We start from the raw sequence: 18197 nt of genomic DNA, 5'->3' as shown, positions 1-18197 counted from the left end.
CCACCTGTCCTCCACCTGGCCTTAGTGTCTTCAGTAACTATGCTCTAGTTGAGGAACAAGTCTGGCAGCTTCTTGCAAAACCTGTTTCCCACACAGTTAAATTTACATTTAGAAATTCTTGTCAGTTTTGCTTATGTTCCTTTGTTAAGTGTTATATACATGGATGGTAGTATGTAATGACAGCATGTATGCTTTCTTTAAATATGGTATGCAGCTTCTACAACAGAGAAATCAATGCAGTATAAACAAGTAGCTTTTTTCCCATTAAGCAGTCAGAACTTGTGGATGTTGGCTGTACCTGCAGAAAGATGCGAACAACTGGAGTTAATTTTCCTAAATTACTTATTTTAGAAACTAGTTCAATTAAGTTACATTTGGCTGTATGGAACAGTGAAAATGCATGAACTTATTGCTCTGAGTTACTGCTTGTAAGCCTGAGAGGAAAGCTATTTGCCCTTGAGCAGTTTGAGGAACTCCACCCTTGCAGTATTTTAATGAAGACTCAGGGCTGAGTACAAAGGTGTTTCATGGTTCTTTTTCCAGTGACAAACAGACAGCAACCATGGTAAGTGCTTCATTAAAGCAGTATGTTTAGTGTGACAGCAAAAGAGGAAGGAAAGCTTTGCTGATTTTACCATAAAGAGGTGGGGGAAGGGAACAGAAGAGAGAAATTGGTAGTTCTTCAAGTTGCTTCCTGCATTTCTAGAAAAATAAGTCAAAATTTTAAAAGATCTATATTAAACCTCTGTTGAATTTGCTTAAGAGTTTAATCCAACATAACTCAAAGCGGTGGGACACTACTATCCAGAATGTTCAGTTCAGTCTTCAAAGTTGTGGGGTAGGTTTTGTAAAACGCACTGTCTGTCTGTATATCCTGTTTAGCAATAAGGAAGTGGTCACATTCTGTCAATGTTTCAAAGCTCCAGCAAACTGCAGAAGGGAAGGCCAGTGCATCTTGTCTTAAGACAAATTCAGTATGTAGAAATACAAACTGGCACTTTTTCTTCCATGGTAATAAAGCAGTGGTTGTACCAACTTTTATTGGCGCAACTGGCTTTCTTGCTATTAAAGTTGGAACAGTCCTTTATTTCTGGTTTTGGTTTTTAGTACCTCCTAAACCTGTCCATCTGCAGCCAGCTGGGCAGGAGAAGATTCCTCCAGCACCATCTAGGCCTTTGCCAGCAGATCCAAAGTCATCAAGGAGCGTCACAACTGAAGAACAAACAACACAGACCTCAGCGGACATTAACAGGCTCATTGAAAAATTTGAAAATATTAGGTGAGTTTCTGTGGTCGTCGTTGTTATCACCCTGATCAACAACAACAACATCTCTTCCTAAAACAATTTTTATCAAAAATGCATTTTTAACTGGGAAAATATAACAGCTCACAATGAAATACATAAAAGGAATAGACCTATTTGAACACTGACAGATATTACTGGTAAGTCGCTTTTAACAGTGGAGAGTTTTGAATTCTGCCTCATAATGGATGGTTATTTATTGGTGAGTAGCTTAATCAAAATATTTTGAAAATAGATAGTTTATGTTCAGTAAAAATGGATGAGTTTTCAGATTTTAAATTCCATAAAAGTTAGTCGATTCAGCCATAACATTGAACTGACAGTCAAGAATCCAAGTTGTCAGATATATCACCATATCCTAAAAAACCCTGCACATTAAGGCCTGGATTATGTGTTCTTGGGCTGCAGTTGATTTATTTAAGGTTGGATGGTTTTGTTCTGTGAGAAAGGTTGACTTTATGGCTGTTTTCTGTAGAGAGAGGTTGATTGGCACAGCTCTCAGAGAACTCAGAATTTACTAGTCTGTGTTGTGTTAAAAATGCCCAGGAAGAATGCTGGTTTTTTATTGTTACAGTGCACTTGGGTGTTGTGGTTTTGATGCAGATAAATATACTTGAATGACCTTTAACAGCCTATAAATGGTTTACCCACTATTCAGGGTTAATTCTGTTAAATGGGTGACTTCCTCAATATAGTTCCCATAAATATTTAAAAATCTTAAATTTGTGGCTTTTGAGTTGTTCCTTAAAAATTGCAGTCTATTACTATTAAATGATGTCTTTGTTTGGCTACATAGTAATTATCAAGATGTATAGCCGTTATTTTGAGTGCTTATATTTTCAGAAATGCTTAAAGTTTCAATGCCTATTTGTTGCTCTTATCCAATGAAAACAGAAATAGCTGAAGCTTTGTGCAGGCCTGAGGCAGAAAATTTGGATTGTGTCTTTCATGGAAGTTAAAATAGCTTAACAACTAATGATTGACAGTTTGCTGCATCATTATGTAAAACATCAAATCTGCATCAAACCTATAGGTGGCCATCCCATACAGGCCAAAGTCAGAGAGCTTAAATCTCTGGAATTCTGATCTGAAATTCATTAGTGATTAAACCAATCATTCCTGTATTTTCAGGTTGCCCATTCATGTTGTTCAAAGAAATCGATTTAATTTAACTTTTAAGATGGAACCTGGAATGGACTCTTCTAAAGAGCCATCTGCAAACGTCTGTGAGGTGCTAGCTTCCGGTGGTAATTCTACAAACGAAAATACAGAACAAGATGAGAGTGAGGCTGGTGTCTTGTGTAGCAGTGAAATGTCTAATGCAGACATAATGAAAATTAAAGAACTAAATATAGATGATACCACAAGCACTGAAGACTGTACTATTGTGCATGACAGAAGAGCACCAACGGAAGAACTTGGCTGTAAGGACTCCTCTGTGGAGCTGAACGGGAATGGCAAAATTCCCAACAGAGACAGTGGAATTGATAGCCCTTCTTGCAGCGTGGCTGGAGAGACTTTTCTCAATGAAAATGGTGCAGAACAGAAAAAGCTCACCATGGCTGGGAATCCAGCAGAGGTGGAAACTGACAAGAAGAGTGCCAGGTTTTCTACTGGGGAGCAGAAAAGAGACTCTGCTCAGGATGAGGACAGTGACATGGATGAGGGGAGCAGTGAAGAGCAAGAAACATCAGAGACACCTAAACTGGAAGGAGTAGACATCAACAAGGTAAAATACATCCTATGTTTACAGTAGCATTCCATGCAGAAATTGACTTTCAAAGTAGAAAGCTGCATAATACAGAGTTTGAAAGTTTATGCACACAGTCCAGTCACGCAATACTACTGCCTGGCAATGACCAATCCAGGCATTCAGGCAGAAGCCTTCTGTACATAAAACACTGTACTATTACTAAGCTGTAGCCTTCCTTGTCTTATGGCTCCAGCCTGTAATCTTCTGGAATGTGGCATATAAATGGCAAATTACAAAACAATGTTTCCCTCCTTATTGACTAAACCCAATGCAAACAGCTGTGATTCACAAGCAAACCATTTGCAGATGGCTTTCTAAAACTTTTTATATGCAACTGTGCAAGTGTGCGTGCCTAGGAAGCACTTCCTGGAGAATTTGGGGGTGTTTCTGCTGAGTTCCCTTTCTTGTTATCCTTCTGGCAGTAGCTCCGCTCCCTGCTATTAAAACAATTCAGAAACAGTTAAAAAATTGACATTTCTGCACAAGCAGAGATCTGAAACAGTATTGCAGAAGATACTCCTGAACTTAGACTCATCGAGCGCCTGGAAACCCCTCCAAATCACCCAGTATCAGCAGCTGGAACCCTTCAGCAGGTCCCACCAGCAGTGACACCTGCCCTGATCCCTTCCTCAACTGGATGGGTGAATCTTCGAGTTGTTACCCACAGTGCCCCAGATATTGCATAACCTCCAGGGCATTGTGGAAAACTACATTGCCAGCTTGCAGCTAGAGATGTCACAGCCTGCTGAAAACTGTGTTTTTCCCCTGCAGGGTGTTTTAGAAAATGCGGAGTGGGGTGGTGGGTGGGGAGAGAAGCATTTTTCCAGTTTCCCACTGATTCCCTTCCTCAAAGCCTTCACTTCTTACCTTCACCCTCTGCTACCACCAGGTAAGCCCATGAATAAAGGTGAACTGATTTAGAAGGTGACCGCCAGAAGGGACTTTGCTGAAATAGCTGGCTACATCTAGAAATGTGTGGAGGTTTGCTCAAGCTTTCAAGATTCTTAAAAGGGTGCCTCAGAGAGAGGTGTTCTTGTCACGCATGTGCATGCTTACATGCACTTCACACTCTTCTCTGTCTGGGTCAATATGTAAACCAGAGAAGGGGCTCTGGCTTCCCTTCCAGCAAATACTCCCTTCAATTTTTATTTTACTTAGCTGTAGGCAGGAAGTGGGACAAAAGTAGTAGCTGCAGTTCTTCCTGTCCTGGTGAACTGTTATGCATGTTGAGATGTTGCTGCTACAGCTGCTGCTTCAGTTTAGAAAGAGCATGTGTCGTGTCGGCATTTGCCAAATGATTCAGATTGATTTAGAAAATGAACGAGTTCATTTCCAATTTTTCTGGAAATAAACTGGTTTGTTTCCAGGTCAGTCTGGAAAAATTTCTAGTTCTGTTAAGCCATGTTTATCTGTTTGGTGTATATCTGACCTTTCTAACAAAAACTAACACAGTGGCACAAGTGGGTTTGTTCTGCAATCCTGCAGTTCCTGTGGTTGTTTGTTCATAGCTTTGTCCTGTCATTTTTATAGCATTTGGTCCTGCAATCTTGATCGCCTGCTCCAGGCAGTTCAGACCTAAATTCACTGAGCCTGCATTTCTTTCTGTTTGTACCAGGAATATTTTGCACTTTCCTGTAGCAGCAAATAACTCTTACAGTTGGATCAATGTTCCATGTTGCGGTTTTAACATTGAGGCTCCCTTTGTAGGCTCTGACCGCATGGCAATGACTTGATCCTTCCTCAGTGTGAACTTGGAAACATTCAGCTCACCATATTGATAGAGTCAGTAGTTGATCAGCTGCCGCAAAACCTCGGCACATGTCTTCAAGCACCTATCATATATGATCCTATCACAAGATATATGATCTTCTTTCCCAGAACAGGACCATGATCATTATCTGACTCTGTTTAGCCAAAACAATTAGTCTTTAGTCAAAACAATAATGATACCTCCAGAATGTTCTGTATTCGCCCAAGGGCAAGCCATTTAAAGTCAACAACAATATATATACCGCAGACCATAAAATCCAAATTTAAAGGTTTCTGGTTCCACTCTGGCAATAGAAATAGGTTGACAGAAATAGGGTCAGAATTCTGGATGAAACTTCCCAGAAAGAATCATGTGGAGGTAAAAAGAAGGGTTATAATGGCCAGTGCAAAGAAATAGAAGAAAACCAAAAAAAGAGGAAAAACAAGATAACTCTTCAAGAAAGTCCAAGAAATTAAAGGAAAATTCAGACCTAGATTAGGGATGCTCAAGAACAAACAAGGCAACATACTATCTGTCCAGGAAAAAATAAAGAGAAGGTGAAAACAATATGCCAAATAAATACACAGAAGAGATGGAAGGATGACAAGGTGCTTTGAAGAGGAATCCTATAATGAGAAATCTGCAATATGAAAAAATGAAGTGAAAGTTCCTCTGAAAGCACATTTGTGAAGCATAAAGTACCCAGAGTAGACCAGATACCAATAGAACTCTTCCAGCCTGCAGGAACTGAATCAGTCACAATCCAGCAAGAATATGCCAACACACATGCAAAACGAAACAGTGACCCACAAACTGGAATTGTGCAATATACATTCCAGACCCCAAGAATGATACTAAAGAGTGCAGCAACTATGGGAGCATTGCACTAATTTCCTATGCAAGCAAAGTGATGTTCAAGGTTTTGCAACCCTTATAGAGCAAGAAATGCAAGTTGGATTTCAAAGAAAGGAAGAGGCTTGTGAGCTCATAGTGTAAATATGCTTGGGCTAATGTATGAACTTGCCTTGCACCAAGAATTTCAAAAGATCAATGTATGCTTTGTAGACTATAGCAAAACATTTGTGTGGATCATGAGAAGCTACAGGTGTTCCTGAAAAAAATGAGGCTGCCTCAACCAATCATCCTGATAAATTACTTTTATTGTGGACAGGAAGCTATTGTTAGGACTGAATAAATATGGAGAAACATTAAAGTCTCCTATAGGCAGTGATGTTAGACAAGGCGGTATTTTATCTCCCTGTCTGTTCAGTCTTTACACAGAACATATAAAGAAAGATGAATTAGGATTAACAGAGGAAGCAGGAGTGAAAATTGGTGGAAAATACTTCAATAAGTTAAAATGTGCTGATAATACCATATTACTCGTAGAAAAATAGAAACAGAGTGAGACAGAAGGGACCTCCCAGGCCATCTAGTCTGACCCCTCTGGCTTCAGCAGCTAACTGAAATAACTCATGCTGAAAGTTAAAGAAAGTGCCAAAGCAGTACAGCAGCTGATCATTTTTGAAAACAAAGAATCATCCCTCCAAAGAATTGCACGGCTTTACTGTCAACAGTGAAGAAATTGAAATTGTGAAAGATTTTATGAATCACAAAATGGTGAATCATGTGAATTACTTGTTCTCCTTTACTCAGCACTGGTTAGACCTTATATAGAGTACTGTGTCCAGTTCTGGGCACCACAGTTCAAGAAAGATGCAGACAAGCTGAGAAGGGTTCAAAGGAGGGTAACAAGGATGATCCAGGGACTGGAAACAAAGCTGTGTGTGGAGAGATTGAAAGAACTGGGCATGCTTAGCCTCAAGAAGAGAAAACTGAGGGGAGATTTGATAGGCAGAAGACCAACTAGGAGGTGGATCGATTGCTTAAAGGAAGCCATGGCCTTGAGTTTACAAGAGCTGAGCAAGGCTGTCAAGGATGAGACATTTTGGAGGGCATCGATTTGTAGGGTCATCATAAGTCAGAGACAACTTGATGGCATGTAACAACAGCAAAATCATGGAACTATGATGTTCTTGAAAATCTAAGCATCAGAACTGATGAGGCTGAGGCATTAGAGCTAGGTTGAACTTTGCCTTGTTTAAGAGCAAATGGATGAAGTGAGACATTGAAAACCATCAGGTCTCTTAGTCTCTTAGTAACTTGAAGCATTTATTTAAAAGATTGATATACCATCCTTCAGCAGACTCTGGGATGCTCTGGGAAAGAAGTTTCTATGGCAGTTCATATGGTGATTTAGTTCTCTAGCCATGTTTAGAAACTTTGACACAATGAGAGTCAAATTAGCCATCAGCACATCATTTGCTTAACAGAGATAGTGGGGGTACTAGTACGTTTTCCTGATACTGGGAATATTGATGTGGGAATAGGCCTGGAATTAGTCTGAGTCTCTATCCATATGTATAAACACTGGGGCTGGAACCAATTAGGTTATTAATGAGAATCACGTCAGAAGAAAGAATAAGAAACATTGATTTTGGTGTCATTGCAGCCATTAAAGGTAGAATAATAGCAGACATTAAGGGAAAACCTAGAAGTATATTCTGGAAAATGCAGCCTTTCAGACTGTATGTATTTACTTTGCTAGGCTGTAATATTGCATGATGAATGAATACAAGACACCATGAAATCTGTGGGGGCAAATCTCTACAGATATGGAACTACTTATGTCTAGTGGAATTCAAATTGCATACAGCATTAACCAAGTGGTCTTTAAGTACATGGCAGTATCCTTTGGATCACTCAGCCATCCTACCTTTGTTACTCAGCTTTGCACACTTTTATGGCAATATATTTTATATTCTATATAAACTACAATTCATGGTAATGTGCATTTAAAACATAATGCGAAATTCCTCTGTCGGATTTGGAGTGATTTCCCTTTCCCCTGCTTCACTTCTGTGTGATAGAGCCCATGCTATTTAAGAGCCTCCATATTCTAGGGTGGATTTTGTGGGATACAGGGCACTGCAGAGGGGAGAAAGAAGAAGGTCAATAAGAAGAACTGCCTACCATTTGTGCAACAATGGGATACAACTAAGAATCTTCATCCTGTTTATGTTGTCACTAATGCTAGTAGTGTTACTGTTGGGTAAGGTGGAATTGCAATGCTAATATCGTGCTAAAAGCAAATTACATTTGTTATAATTACATTGGATTTATATCCAACTTGTTTCCTCTTGTGAAGAACCCAAGCCAGCTTACATAACTCCATTTTATCCTCAATGGAAGAACCCTAGAGGGAGTGACTAGTTAGAAGTCACCCAGTGTCAAGTGGGAACTAGAATCCAGATGTCCTAGGTTTCCAGTCCAATTTTAAATTTTAAAAATTGAAATTTCAAGACACATCCTACTATGAGGTGACTGCTAATTTAAATGTGTGAATTTAACACATTTCTCAATTCTTTATTTACAAAATTGGAAAAATCGGTCAGATCCTTTCAGAAGCTAATGTGTCTCACTGGTTCTTGCTTTTTTTCCCCAATAGCCCTGTAGTCTAGTCATACTTAAAGCTTTCAGGGAAAATATTTCTATTTCTTATAACTGCTCCAAAAATAGCTGTGAGGTGAATGAGCCTAAAGGAAACCAGGTACCCAAAAATATTCTCTGATCATACTTAATGCTGTGGGGGAAAATGGACATGAAGTGGTGCTTCCTTCCAACAGATCTTGCAGAATGGTGCTAAATTTAGGTGTCATATTTCTCCCGTGTCATATTTCTCCCTTGGGATTGCTGTCGCGTGCCCTTCCCCGTCACTGTCATTATGCATTTGTTGCATCTTGACTTAATAATTGAGGGACTTGTCTATCTTTTGTCCAATGAAAACTGTCAAGAAAGAGTTAATTAGCTTTGATCATCCCTCTCCCTCTCTGAGTTGCTGAAATTTTATGAGGCATGTTAGACTTGATGCTTCTAAAAGGGGAAATGGCATGAAAGGCAGGTCAGGGTTATTAATTTAAGCAGTTTTAGAAGAGCATCCCTGACTGTGTCTAAGTTCAACTTTCCCCTGCAATTATATTGAATTCCCTTTTTTTAATCAATTCAGTTAACAAGAAGTGATATGGAAATATTCTGGACTGGTACCGAATTGTGTAAGAGTGGTCCAGTCATCTCATATAGAAATGAATGATTTCTACACATGAATTTTTTATTCCCATCAAAGACTATTGCCCTTATGAAATGAAAAAACCATCTTACCATGAGTTGTGATATGGCTAAGCTATCATAGTTAATTGCAAATGATACAGTGCTAGCATAGCTGTCTGAATTTGCCGCACACTTATTCCTGAATTCCATTTTTTCTCTGAGCTGCTGGTAAGCAGCACCATATCTTGATAAGAACCCTATACAGAGCAAGTAATTGTGCGCACGCTTGCATAATGATGGGCAGAGATGTAGTTGTGGGCTGGGAGCGCGAGCCTGGCTTAGACCCTGCTAAGCAAAGCGTGATGTGTTGTGAGGACCATCAGCCTTTGCATCAAACTGCATGTGATCTAGTCCTTTGCTAGTGCAGGCTGGCTTAATTTGGTTTAACAAAGACATCAAAACCTTTAGGTTTCATTCTACAGTCGTCAGAGTTTTACATTAGAAAACCGAGATGGAAAATTGTAGTATACAGCAGAGTATACAGTTTAAAATAATCTAGCATAACTAAAGCAGCATTTGGAACTTTTAAAAACATATTCTCAAAGGCCTCATACTTTTGGTTGGTTTGTAGCAAGGATGGACATCATCATCATTACATTGCACTTGCATCTTGTCTGTGTTCCTCTGGTGAGGAATCCAAGGCAGTTTACGTAGCTTCACTTTAGCCACACAACAACCCTGTGAAGTAGGCCAGACTGAGAGTGAGCGACTGGCCCCGAGTCACCCATGGCTGAGTGGGGACTAGAACGTGGATCTCTCATGTCCTTGGCCTAGCACTCTAACCACCATACCACACTGGTTCTTGTGTGGCTCTGTGCAACTCCTGCCACTTTTGTCCATGCCAGCCACCAGGCTTGCACCTTGTTTTAAACTGAAAACAGGTTCATGAATGCTTCAGGGAGGACAATGTTATTTTAAAACAAGGCGCACACACCTGGTTTAACAGCAAAATCATGTCTTTCCTGTCACCGTCACACTGCTGACCTTCCTGGTGCTGCGTAGCTGCTCTGAATGCCATGATAAGCTGGTTATAAGCCCAATATAAAAGGCTGCACTGTACTAATTTGTTATTAGAAAAGCCATGCAATGTACTCCCTGCATAACCATCTGACACACCAGCCAAATGTGTACTTCATCAGCTCTACAAAACAAGGCGCTCGTTTCACAGGGAAGCCCATTTCAACTATTGCAAGAAAGTAGTAAGAGGTCTCTATTTTCTCTACATGTAACGTTTGTTTACCATGGGCTTTGCATTTTTTGTATTGTTGCAGTGTTCAGAGCCACAAAAGCTGTTTAACATTGCAAACGAACTTCTTCATACAGAAGAAGCTTATGTTAAAAGACTTCATCTTCTAGACCAGGTAAGGTTACTGCTACATTTTGCTTTTTAAAAATATTTTATGCATTTGTATAAAATATTTTATGCGTTTGTGTTCTACCTTATTTTAAAGGCTTGCAGTCAGCTTCATTCACACATTTTTGTTTCCTGTTAACAAACATCTGCTCAACCAGTTTTCACCATCCTTATAGTGACCTTTCCAGAGCTGCCTTTGTTTTGTTGTTCACTTGCAAAGTGGTATCTTACTCTTTGTGACCCCATGGACAGCATTCCTCCAGGTTCTCCTGTCCTCCACTGTCCCCCAGAGTCCACCTAACCCCACACCCACCTTCCCAGTGACCCCCATCCGGCCACCTCAACCTCTGCCGTCCCCTTCTCCTCTTGCCTTCAATCATTCCCAGCATCAGGGTCTCCTCCAGCGAGTCCTTCCTTCTCATTAGGTGGCCAAAGTATTTGAGCTTCAGCTTCAGTATCTGTCCTTCTAAAGAGCAGTCAGGGTTTAAATTGCCTTTGTTTGCAGTAATCCATCCCTGATGCATGCCTTCAGTATTTCAAATCATACCGGTAGACTGTTAGAATAAATACAGTAGGCTGTGACTTCCATATTGCCCAACATAGGTTTGCCTATTCATGATTGAAAAAGCTGGCAGTGGTTTGCTGAACTAAAGCAGTGGAAGCTAGGAATGTGATTTCTTTCCAGGGTGACCCAGTGCAAATGATTTCTGAAAGCACTCACAAAAGTGTAAGCCGGCGTATTTAACCTCTTTCGGTCCAAGAGTGAAATTCAATTTCAGAGAAGCCATCAAGAGTCTCATTCCCAGTAACAAAAATGAGAGCATATTTATTATATTTGATTTTAACAATATCCAAAGCTCAATTTGTGCTTAAAACTGTTATTGCCAGTAATCAAGTCATAGGAGAGACATTTCAGCACTCTGGAACTGGGCAAATACCACAAAACCACCAAACAAATACTGTGTAAGGGAAAGGAGTAGCTGGTGAGGAGAAAAGCATGGGGAAACCTCCAAGAGGCAGATTGGAAGCCTACATGGGGTAGATTTGGCACAGTCCTGAGGTTTGATTTCCCTGTCATAAGGAGTAAATGCTTTCTCTTTATCTCACGAGGCTACGAATTCATATTTTTATATTGTCTATGCCATACCAGAATTTGAGCTTGGCGCTTTCTCCACAGTTGTTTCAGGGTAACCCACCTGGATGGATTTGGATATGTTCTGGCAAACATTGGATCTTCTACAAAGCACCACGAATGCTCTTCATTTGAGCTAGATGTGGCAGTATTTTGCCTCAAACAGGAGATACTCGCATGGCAATTTGCTTTGCCCTTGTTAATACAGTTGGGCCATTGTCCACAAATTAAGAATCCGAGTTGATCCTCCTTCACTTCATTGGGAGGCTCTTCTGTCCTTAGCATCCCCTTGTTCCTTAATTTGCTGACCAAGCCATCATTTCTGCCCCAACCAACATGATCTACAGAAAATGTTTGGTTTTGGATATGTCTGTCACATCTATTCATGTGTTTGTAGGTGTGTAGAATATACACATGCATTTCTATCATCTACTTGTGGAGGGTGACTTTCTGAAAAGGAAGTCTTCTGTACCCGTGCTGAATCATGACATGATTGAGAAATGTAGAAAATCCCGGCAAAATGTGTACCATGGAGTGAACCAGAGTGGCCCATCTCCTCACTTACTTGTTCTACACAGCTTCAGAAAGCTTGGATGAGACGTTGGTAACAAAGTCGGCTCCTGCTTTTCTGCAGTCTGCACACATTCCAGTGGATGATATGAAACTCGCGTTTCTTCATAACCAACTGGATTTTTTTCCTTTTCCTCCTGCTGTGTAATTCATTGATCCTCAACTGTAGTACCCCTGCACTTGAAACACAAAAAGGGTTCAGAAAATGCTTCTCCTCTTCTAAGGATGTTTAGTTCCTCTGTGTCCTGCTGGGCAATGCTTGTTCAACCAATTAATCTTCATGTTGGGTCTCCTAGTTGCTTTGGCCCTCCCACTTTCAGTTCTGTCTGTCAAAATCCAGCTGCTCTAAATTAGTAAGAATCATATCGTTTTGTTTCTGATGTTTTGTTGTGGTGTGTTTGTTTTGTACAGGTTTTTTGTGCTAAATTGTCTGAGGCTGGGATTCCAAATGAAGTGATAACAGGAATATTTTCAAATATTTCTTCTATCTACTGCTTCCATGGACAGTTTCTCCTGCCTGAACTGAAAACACGGATTACAGATGAGTGGTAGGTAATGAAAGTTACATACAAATGCTTCCTTGCCTAGAACTTTCTAGTAACTAAAAATGTCTGTTTCTGTAATATGCTAAATGCACTATCAGTAGAATAGTAGAAAGGATCTTTATGCAACATCTTTTGGCTTAAAGGTTCCATATCTTTATTTTATGCTTTTCTGTTCCATGTCTTTCTGATGTGTTATTTCATAAAACCAAAATAATGTTTTGGATGGCCTTCCAGTAGTAGGTCTGAAACAGTAACATATAATGCCTCCTTACCTTCACCCTAGTAATATAATACAAATCCTTGCAGAACTCTAGTCATTCTCAGTGTCTTCAGTTCTGGACCAGGTTCCCAGGCTTATATCTTCATGATGTATATGGAGTTACTGTGGGGAAAGCCCACTATTGTAAGAGCTCCGTTACTCATTCTAGCATACAAAGCTCTAACCTGGATTCCACACCTGGGTCCATAAATACAAATGCATTAATCGTTATTCATTGTCGATTTACATATTTATTAGATTTATATACTGCCAAAGTCATCAATGACCTCAGGCAGTTTGCAGCTATAAATCTGAAACAACAATAAAGTAACAACCCAAACAATGCAGTTGCTGTACGCACGTTCCCCAAGGCCCACTGGGGATGATGCACATAGGCTGGGGTATGTGAAAAGTATATTCTCTATGGGCACGTTTCCCAAAGGCTGTTGAAGAATATGCATAATGATTGGAGAATGTGCCAGTTTGTGAACTGATTATATGAAATATGGTGAGTGTGCACAGTGGCTGCTTATAATGAACACTAACCATTCAATTTATATTGTCTGTAACACACACACCAGATTAATTTCTGTAATAGAGTTCCTTGCCTATTAGGTGGTAAATAAATAAATAAAGCATGTCAAGCTGGCTGTTTGGAAATGGCTTGGATCCAGGATGCTTCCTTTGCATTGGAGGACCCTCCAGAACAGTGATGTTGAGAGCTGCAGAAGCAGAAATCACATCCACCTTCATTCTGTAGGTTCTTTCTGCTGGACCAAAAGCTTTCTGTGAATGGAATTTAGATCTAAACATTTCTTTTGCAAAAAGTGTGGCTTGGGTGCAAGCAGGATTATGCTTCCCAGTTTATGTGAGCTTCAATTTTTTCCTGTTTATGTCTTTGTGTTTGGCTTTTGCTATAGGAATACCAACCCAAGACTAGGAGATATCCTTCAAAAACTTGCTCCATTTCTGAAGATGTATGGAGAATATGTAAAGAATTTTGACAGAGCAATGGACATGGTGAACACATGGATACAGAGATCATCTCCTTTTAAAGATATCATTCAAAATATACAGGTATATTTAGTAAATACAGATGTACTTCTATATGCTATTTTGGCCTTGACAAGGCCCTCCAAGATAATTAACAAAACAAAAGCTGCAATTAAAACAGACTGTTAATACCAAGGCAAGTAGAGTTAAAAGATTTCATCTCAAAGAAAAAGCCAGGTAGATGACACACGTGTGCCTGCTAAAAACATCAGGAATGGGGCCATTCTAATCTCCTTTGGGAAGGGATTCCATAGCCTGTGTGTTGCTCAAAAACACCCTGCCTTACACATAATTACATTCTCTTGACTGTACCTCAAAAGATGATGATAACTTATGGGCAGGTATATACAGGAAGAAGAGATTTTTCAGATATAAAGCTCACAGTCCATATCCTGTTGACATATTAGGCAGGAGTGAAACTAGAAGAAAAAGCCCCATCCAGCACTCATAGGACGTTCTGTACTTGCCAGTGGCTCTGCATATGTAGCCACCAGCAAAGAGTCAAGAGCGTATTCTACAGACGGCAAGGTTGATCCAGACCACAAATAATTATTCCTCTAGAGCAGCTAGATCTCTGCCCAGCTTATCGGTTGGTCATGCACATAATGAATAGTGATATATACCTAGTTCATGTCTGAGAGCCAATGTACAATAGTGGCTGAAGTGCTGGATTGGAGCTCTGGAGATCTAGGTTCTAGATCCCCTCAGCCATGGAGTTTGCTGGCTGACCTTGAGTCACTGACTCCCCTTCCTCACAGGGTTGGTGTGAGGCTGAAATAGAGAGGAGAACCTTGCAAGCCAACCTGAGTTCATTGCAAAAGGAAGAAAGGTGGGGTATAAATGCAGTGATGATGATGATAAACAAAATGGACATATTTACTAGGTATGCATGTTAGAAAGGATTTTCTATAAAAGGATGCTCCTTTCTGTGCTATGTTAACATTAATTTTAATATTGCAAATATAGTACTAACACTATAGTACTAATATGTACTATATATATAGCAGTATTAATAATAGTGGAAAATGGATAAAATCCAAATGGCAACAAATACTCTTAAAGTACTTTTTTCTCCCCTAATTGAATTTTGAATGCATCCTGAAGTGTGTCTCTGGACCTTGTTGAGTCATGCCTTGTAGCTACTGAAATTCCTTTCCACCCTGCTGAAATCTGAATATTCACTCTGGCATAGGATGGGAATTCCGCTCCTTGTTTACTATACAGCAGTTCACAGAGGTGTGTGTGGAATTCATATGGGTCAAACAGGGCAGAACAGTTTTGTCAAATTTGCTTTGGTCTGCCATGAAATCCAGGAACCTTACCCTGGTTGAGTTCCAGGTTGCATTGCAGTCTATGCATAGCCATTAATAGGAAATGAATTTCTAGGAGAGAAATGTCATTCTTTGACCTTTGATCTCACAGTGCAGTGTACAACTAAAAATGGTGTGTTCATGCATAAATGGATCATCACTCATCAGTGATTGCTACTGCCTATAAGATTTCATGCAGGACTCTTGAGATGCTTTGTGTGGGGTATTTGTAATAATGTCATTGGTAATGACTCTGAGATTACATGAAAAATCGCATCATGAATCATGAGTATTGATTAGCTTATAATGCAAGTTCCCTTTGACTTGCCTTACATTTAAGTGTCAAAACTGTATCCTAATGGTTGTCAGATCCACCAAGTTCCTTCTTGCAGGTTGGTGATGTTGATTATGGTATCTGAATACAAGGATTAGGATTAAGCTTTGCATTCTGATGCAGATGTTTCTTAAATTTCATACAAAACAATGAGTGTTCATTATCTCATTTTGTTCTAAATGTGTAACGTACTGAGGCTTGTGGGGTTGTCCAGCATATGCTGCCTTACTGTCCTGCACTACAAGCTGGTTAAGAAAAAAGTGGGTTTCTGTTTGACATGCCCACTGCATTGATTAAAGTCTGCTTGGTGGTGCAGCTAGATAATTTTAAACCCCGAATATAATGGGTACTGTCCAGTGGTATTCCTACATAGAGTACACCCTGGTAGAGCAGCCAACTTGCGTCTAAGGCTCATTCAGTTCAATGGATCTGCTCTACATAAGACTAACCTTGGATATTACCCAAGTGTCTCATGCACCCCCTTTAGACCACCTTGTATATTACATTGATTTCAAAGTACAAAGTTAACTTTCTCTTTCCTCACAACTGCCATTCCATTCTCTAACTATATATTAGAGTGCTTGCCAACCATGATAGACTAAATGGCCTGAGCATGTGCACTTTTGCATTTTAAGCTCACTTCCATCATAAGATCACTCTGACTAAAGGAACACAATGGAGTTTGCAGTTCTGCTTCCCTGATGTTCTCAGCATCTCTTCCAGCCTGAGCATCGCTAGGGCCCTGGACCGTGCCCACAAGACCTTGTCTTAGAAATTAGGGTATTGGCCAGGGAGAAACTGACTATGATGCTGGGCCTACTTTCAGTGTGGTGTATAATACATGCTTTCACCGTCCTTATCTCTTTGGTTTTGGTATTTGTATGTCTAAAAGTATCCCATAGGGTTGGTTTGTTTGCTTATATTTTACCTAGTAATTATTGTCACCATCTTCAGGATATTTTTTAAGCCTGATTACTGAAGCACAATGATCTACTGAAAGCATCTGTCTGCTATCCCAGTCGGTTTTGCAGATTAAAGCGTAGCAGTATCTACTTCATTAAATGATTTGAATACATGGATATGACATTTATAAAAACAAAAATCAGCCAGAACCATTTTTTTCCTGGGTTACAGAAACAAGAAATATGTGGAAACCTGACATTACAGCATCACATGCTGGAACCTGTACAGAGAATTCCACGCTATGAGCTTCTCCTGAAGGATTATCTTAAAAAACTTCCTGGAGAGTCACCAGACAGGAAAGATGCTGAAAGTATGTACATTCCACATGGTTAGGAATGACCAGTTTATTCTGTAGAGTTGCATTCAAGAGTGAATGGAGTATCTGTGAAACATATTGCATGTTTTAAAACCTGTAAGAATCAGACCCTTCTCTCCTTTTCTTCTAATCAATCCCCCCTAAAAATAACATAATATCAATTGACTTGGATCATAAGCTTGTGAAACCAAAAGGAGTCAAGGCCTTGGGGTGTAAGTGGTATACACTCTTGATAGTCCTTGGATCTATGTTATATTGTGCTTGTGGTAGTGAAGCTTCTGGCTTCAATTGGTTGAACTAACATGGTGACACAGGAAATGCATGGTGATGTTTCAGCTGCTCAAGGTAAATACAGTCAAATCTGTGAATTTTGATTTTTTTCAGATGCTCATTTTTCCTGCATTAGGCTTGTTCGCTCTGGTTCTTCATCAGATTTTGAGCACCCCCCCCCCTTTTTCTTTTCTTTTTGTTTGCACAGATGTTCGTAAATATGATTTTGTGTGTCTTTCAAAGCATGCAAATTGTGCATTTGTTTTAATGTACGCCTTTTTGTATGCATGTCCCCACTGGCTGAAGCACATTTTTATACATTCTTCAGATGTACACATTTTCCAGGGCACGTTTTTCATATGTGTGCATGTTTTTGAAAACTGTTTTGTGAAACTTAGAAACAGAAATGTATGGATTTCACGCCACTAATTGTTTTCAGATCCACGTATGGTTCTGGGTAATGCACATTGATTGAGTTCATATAAAAATGTGAAACCAATACTTTTTTCCACTCATCTTTGGCTCAAGTAACAAAGCTGTTTTCCACCCAACCTTTATAAGAGAAGAGAAAGCTTCTGATTTGGTGAGACTGTAAACTTAAAGAGTTGGGAGATTTTGTGAGAGCACTGAACATTGTAAATGACCTTGTAGCTAGCTATTGTTTTTCCTGCTAGATGAACGATTAGGCAAATTATTAGATGAATTATTTTTGCTGTATAACATTTTACTGGTGAGTTCACATATTCTCAATCCCTCTCAAACATATGGACTGTGTATATGATGGAACGCAAAAGCAAAGCTTCCACCACATCCTATTGCAGGCTCAATCTGACTGAGCATAGTTGTATGGCTAATTTACTCTAACTCTAACAAGGCATGAATCCCTTGTGCTTTCCCTCCAGCAAACCAAAGTTCAGGTGCAGAGGAATGAGTAATGTTATAGTGATCCTGATTCACTGTGGAAAAGCACTGACTAGAGTCAATTTCAAAATGGGCTGGTTTTGCATGTGACACTAAACCATGGTTTGATATTGCCCAAGCCAACTTGTATGAGCCTGAACATAGCATCTGGCTCGCATGCTTCCCTCTGGTATGTACAAACCAGCGGTTATGACTTA

At 39.8% G+C, this 18197-nt stretch overlaps 1 protein-coding gene across 2 annotated transcripts in view; it reads left to right on the top strand.

The window, feature by feature from the left end:
• Positions 1-922: 922 nt before the first annotated feature.
• The window catches only part of FGD3 (FYVE, RhoGEF and PH domain containing 3), a 44141-nt gene continuing 26866 nt past the window's right edge, over positions 923-18197 (top strand). Inside the window, exons 1-6 of one of the 2 annotated variants that reach the window (XM_044451422.1) lie at positions 923-1279; positions 2435-3032; positions 10245-10334; positions 12441-12577; positions 13754-13910; positions 16665-16803. In XM_044451422.1, the coding sequence (XP_044307357.1) occupies positions 2484-3032; positions 10245-10334; positions 12441-12577; positions 13754-13910; positions 16665-16803 (1072 nt within the window). In that variant the 5' untranslated portion in view covers positions 923-1279; positions 2435-2483. Of the gene's footprint in view, positions 1280-1311; positions 1444-2434; positions 3033-10244; positions 10335-12440; positions 12578-13753; positions 13911-16664; positions 16804-18197 lie in introns of those variants that run through there. The other variant, XM_044451423.1, reaches the window with a different exon arrangement.

This window comes from Varanus komodoensis, unplaced genomic scaffold (genome assembly GCF_004798865.1).
Source record: "Varanus komodoensis strain SLA01 unplaced genomic scaffold, ASM479886v1 scaffold6_2, whole genome shotgun sequence".
NCBI lineage: Eukaryota > Metazoa > Chordata > Lepidosauria > Squamata > Varanidae > Varanus > Varanus komodoensis.
Note: the sequence above shows the minus strand (reverse complement) of the source record. Positions and strands in the feature narration are given on the sequence as shown.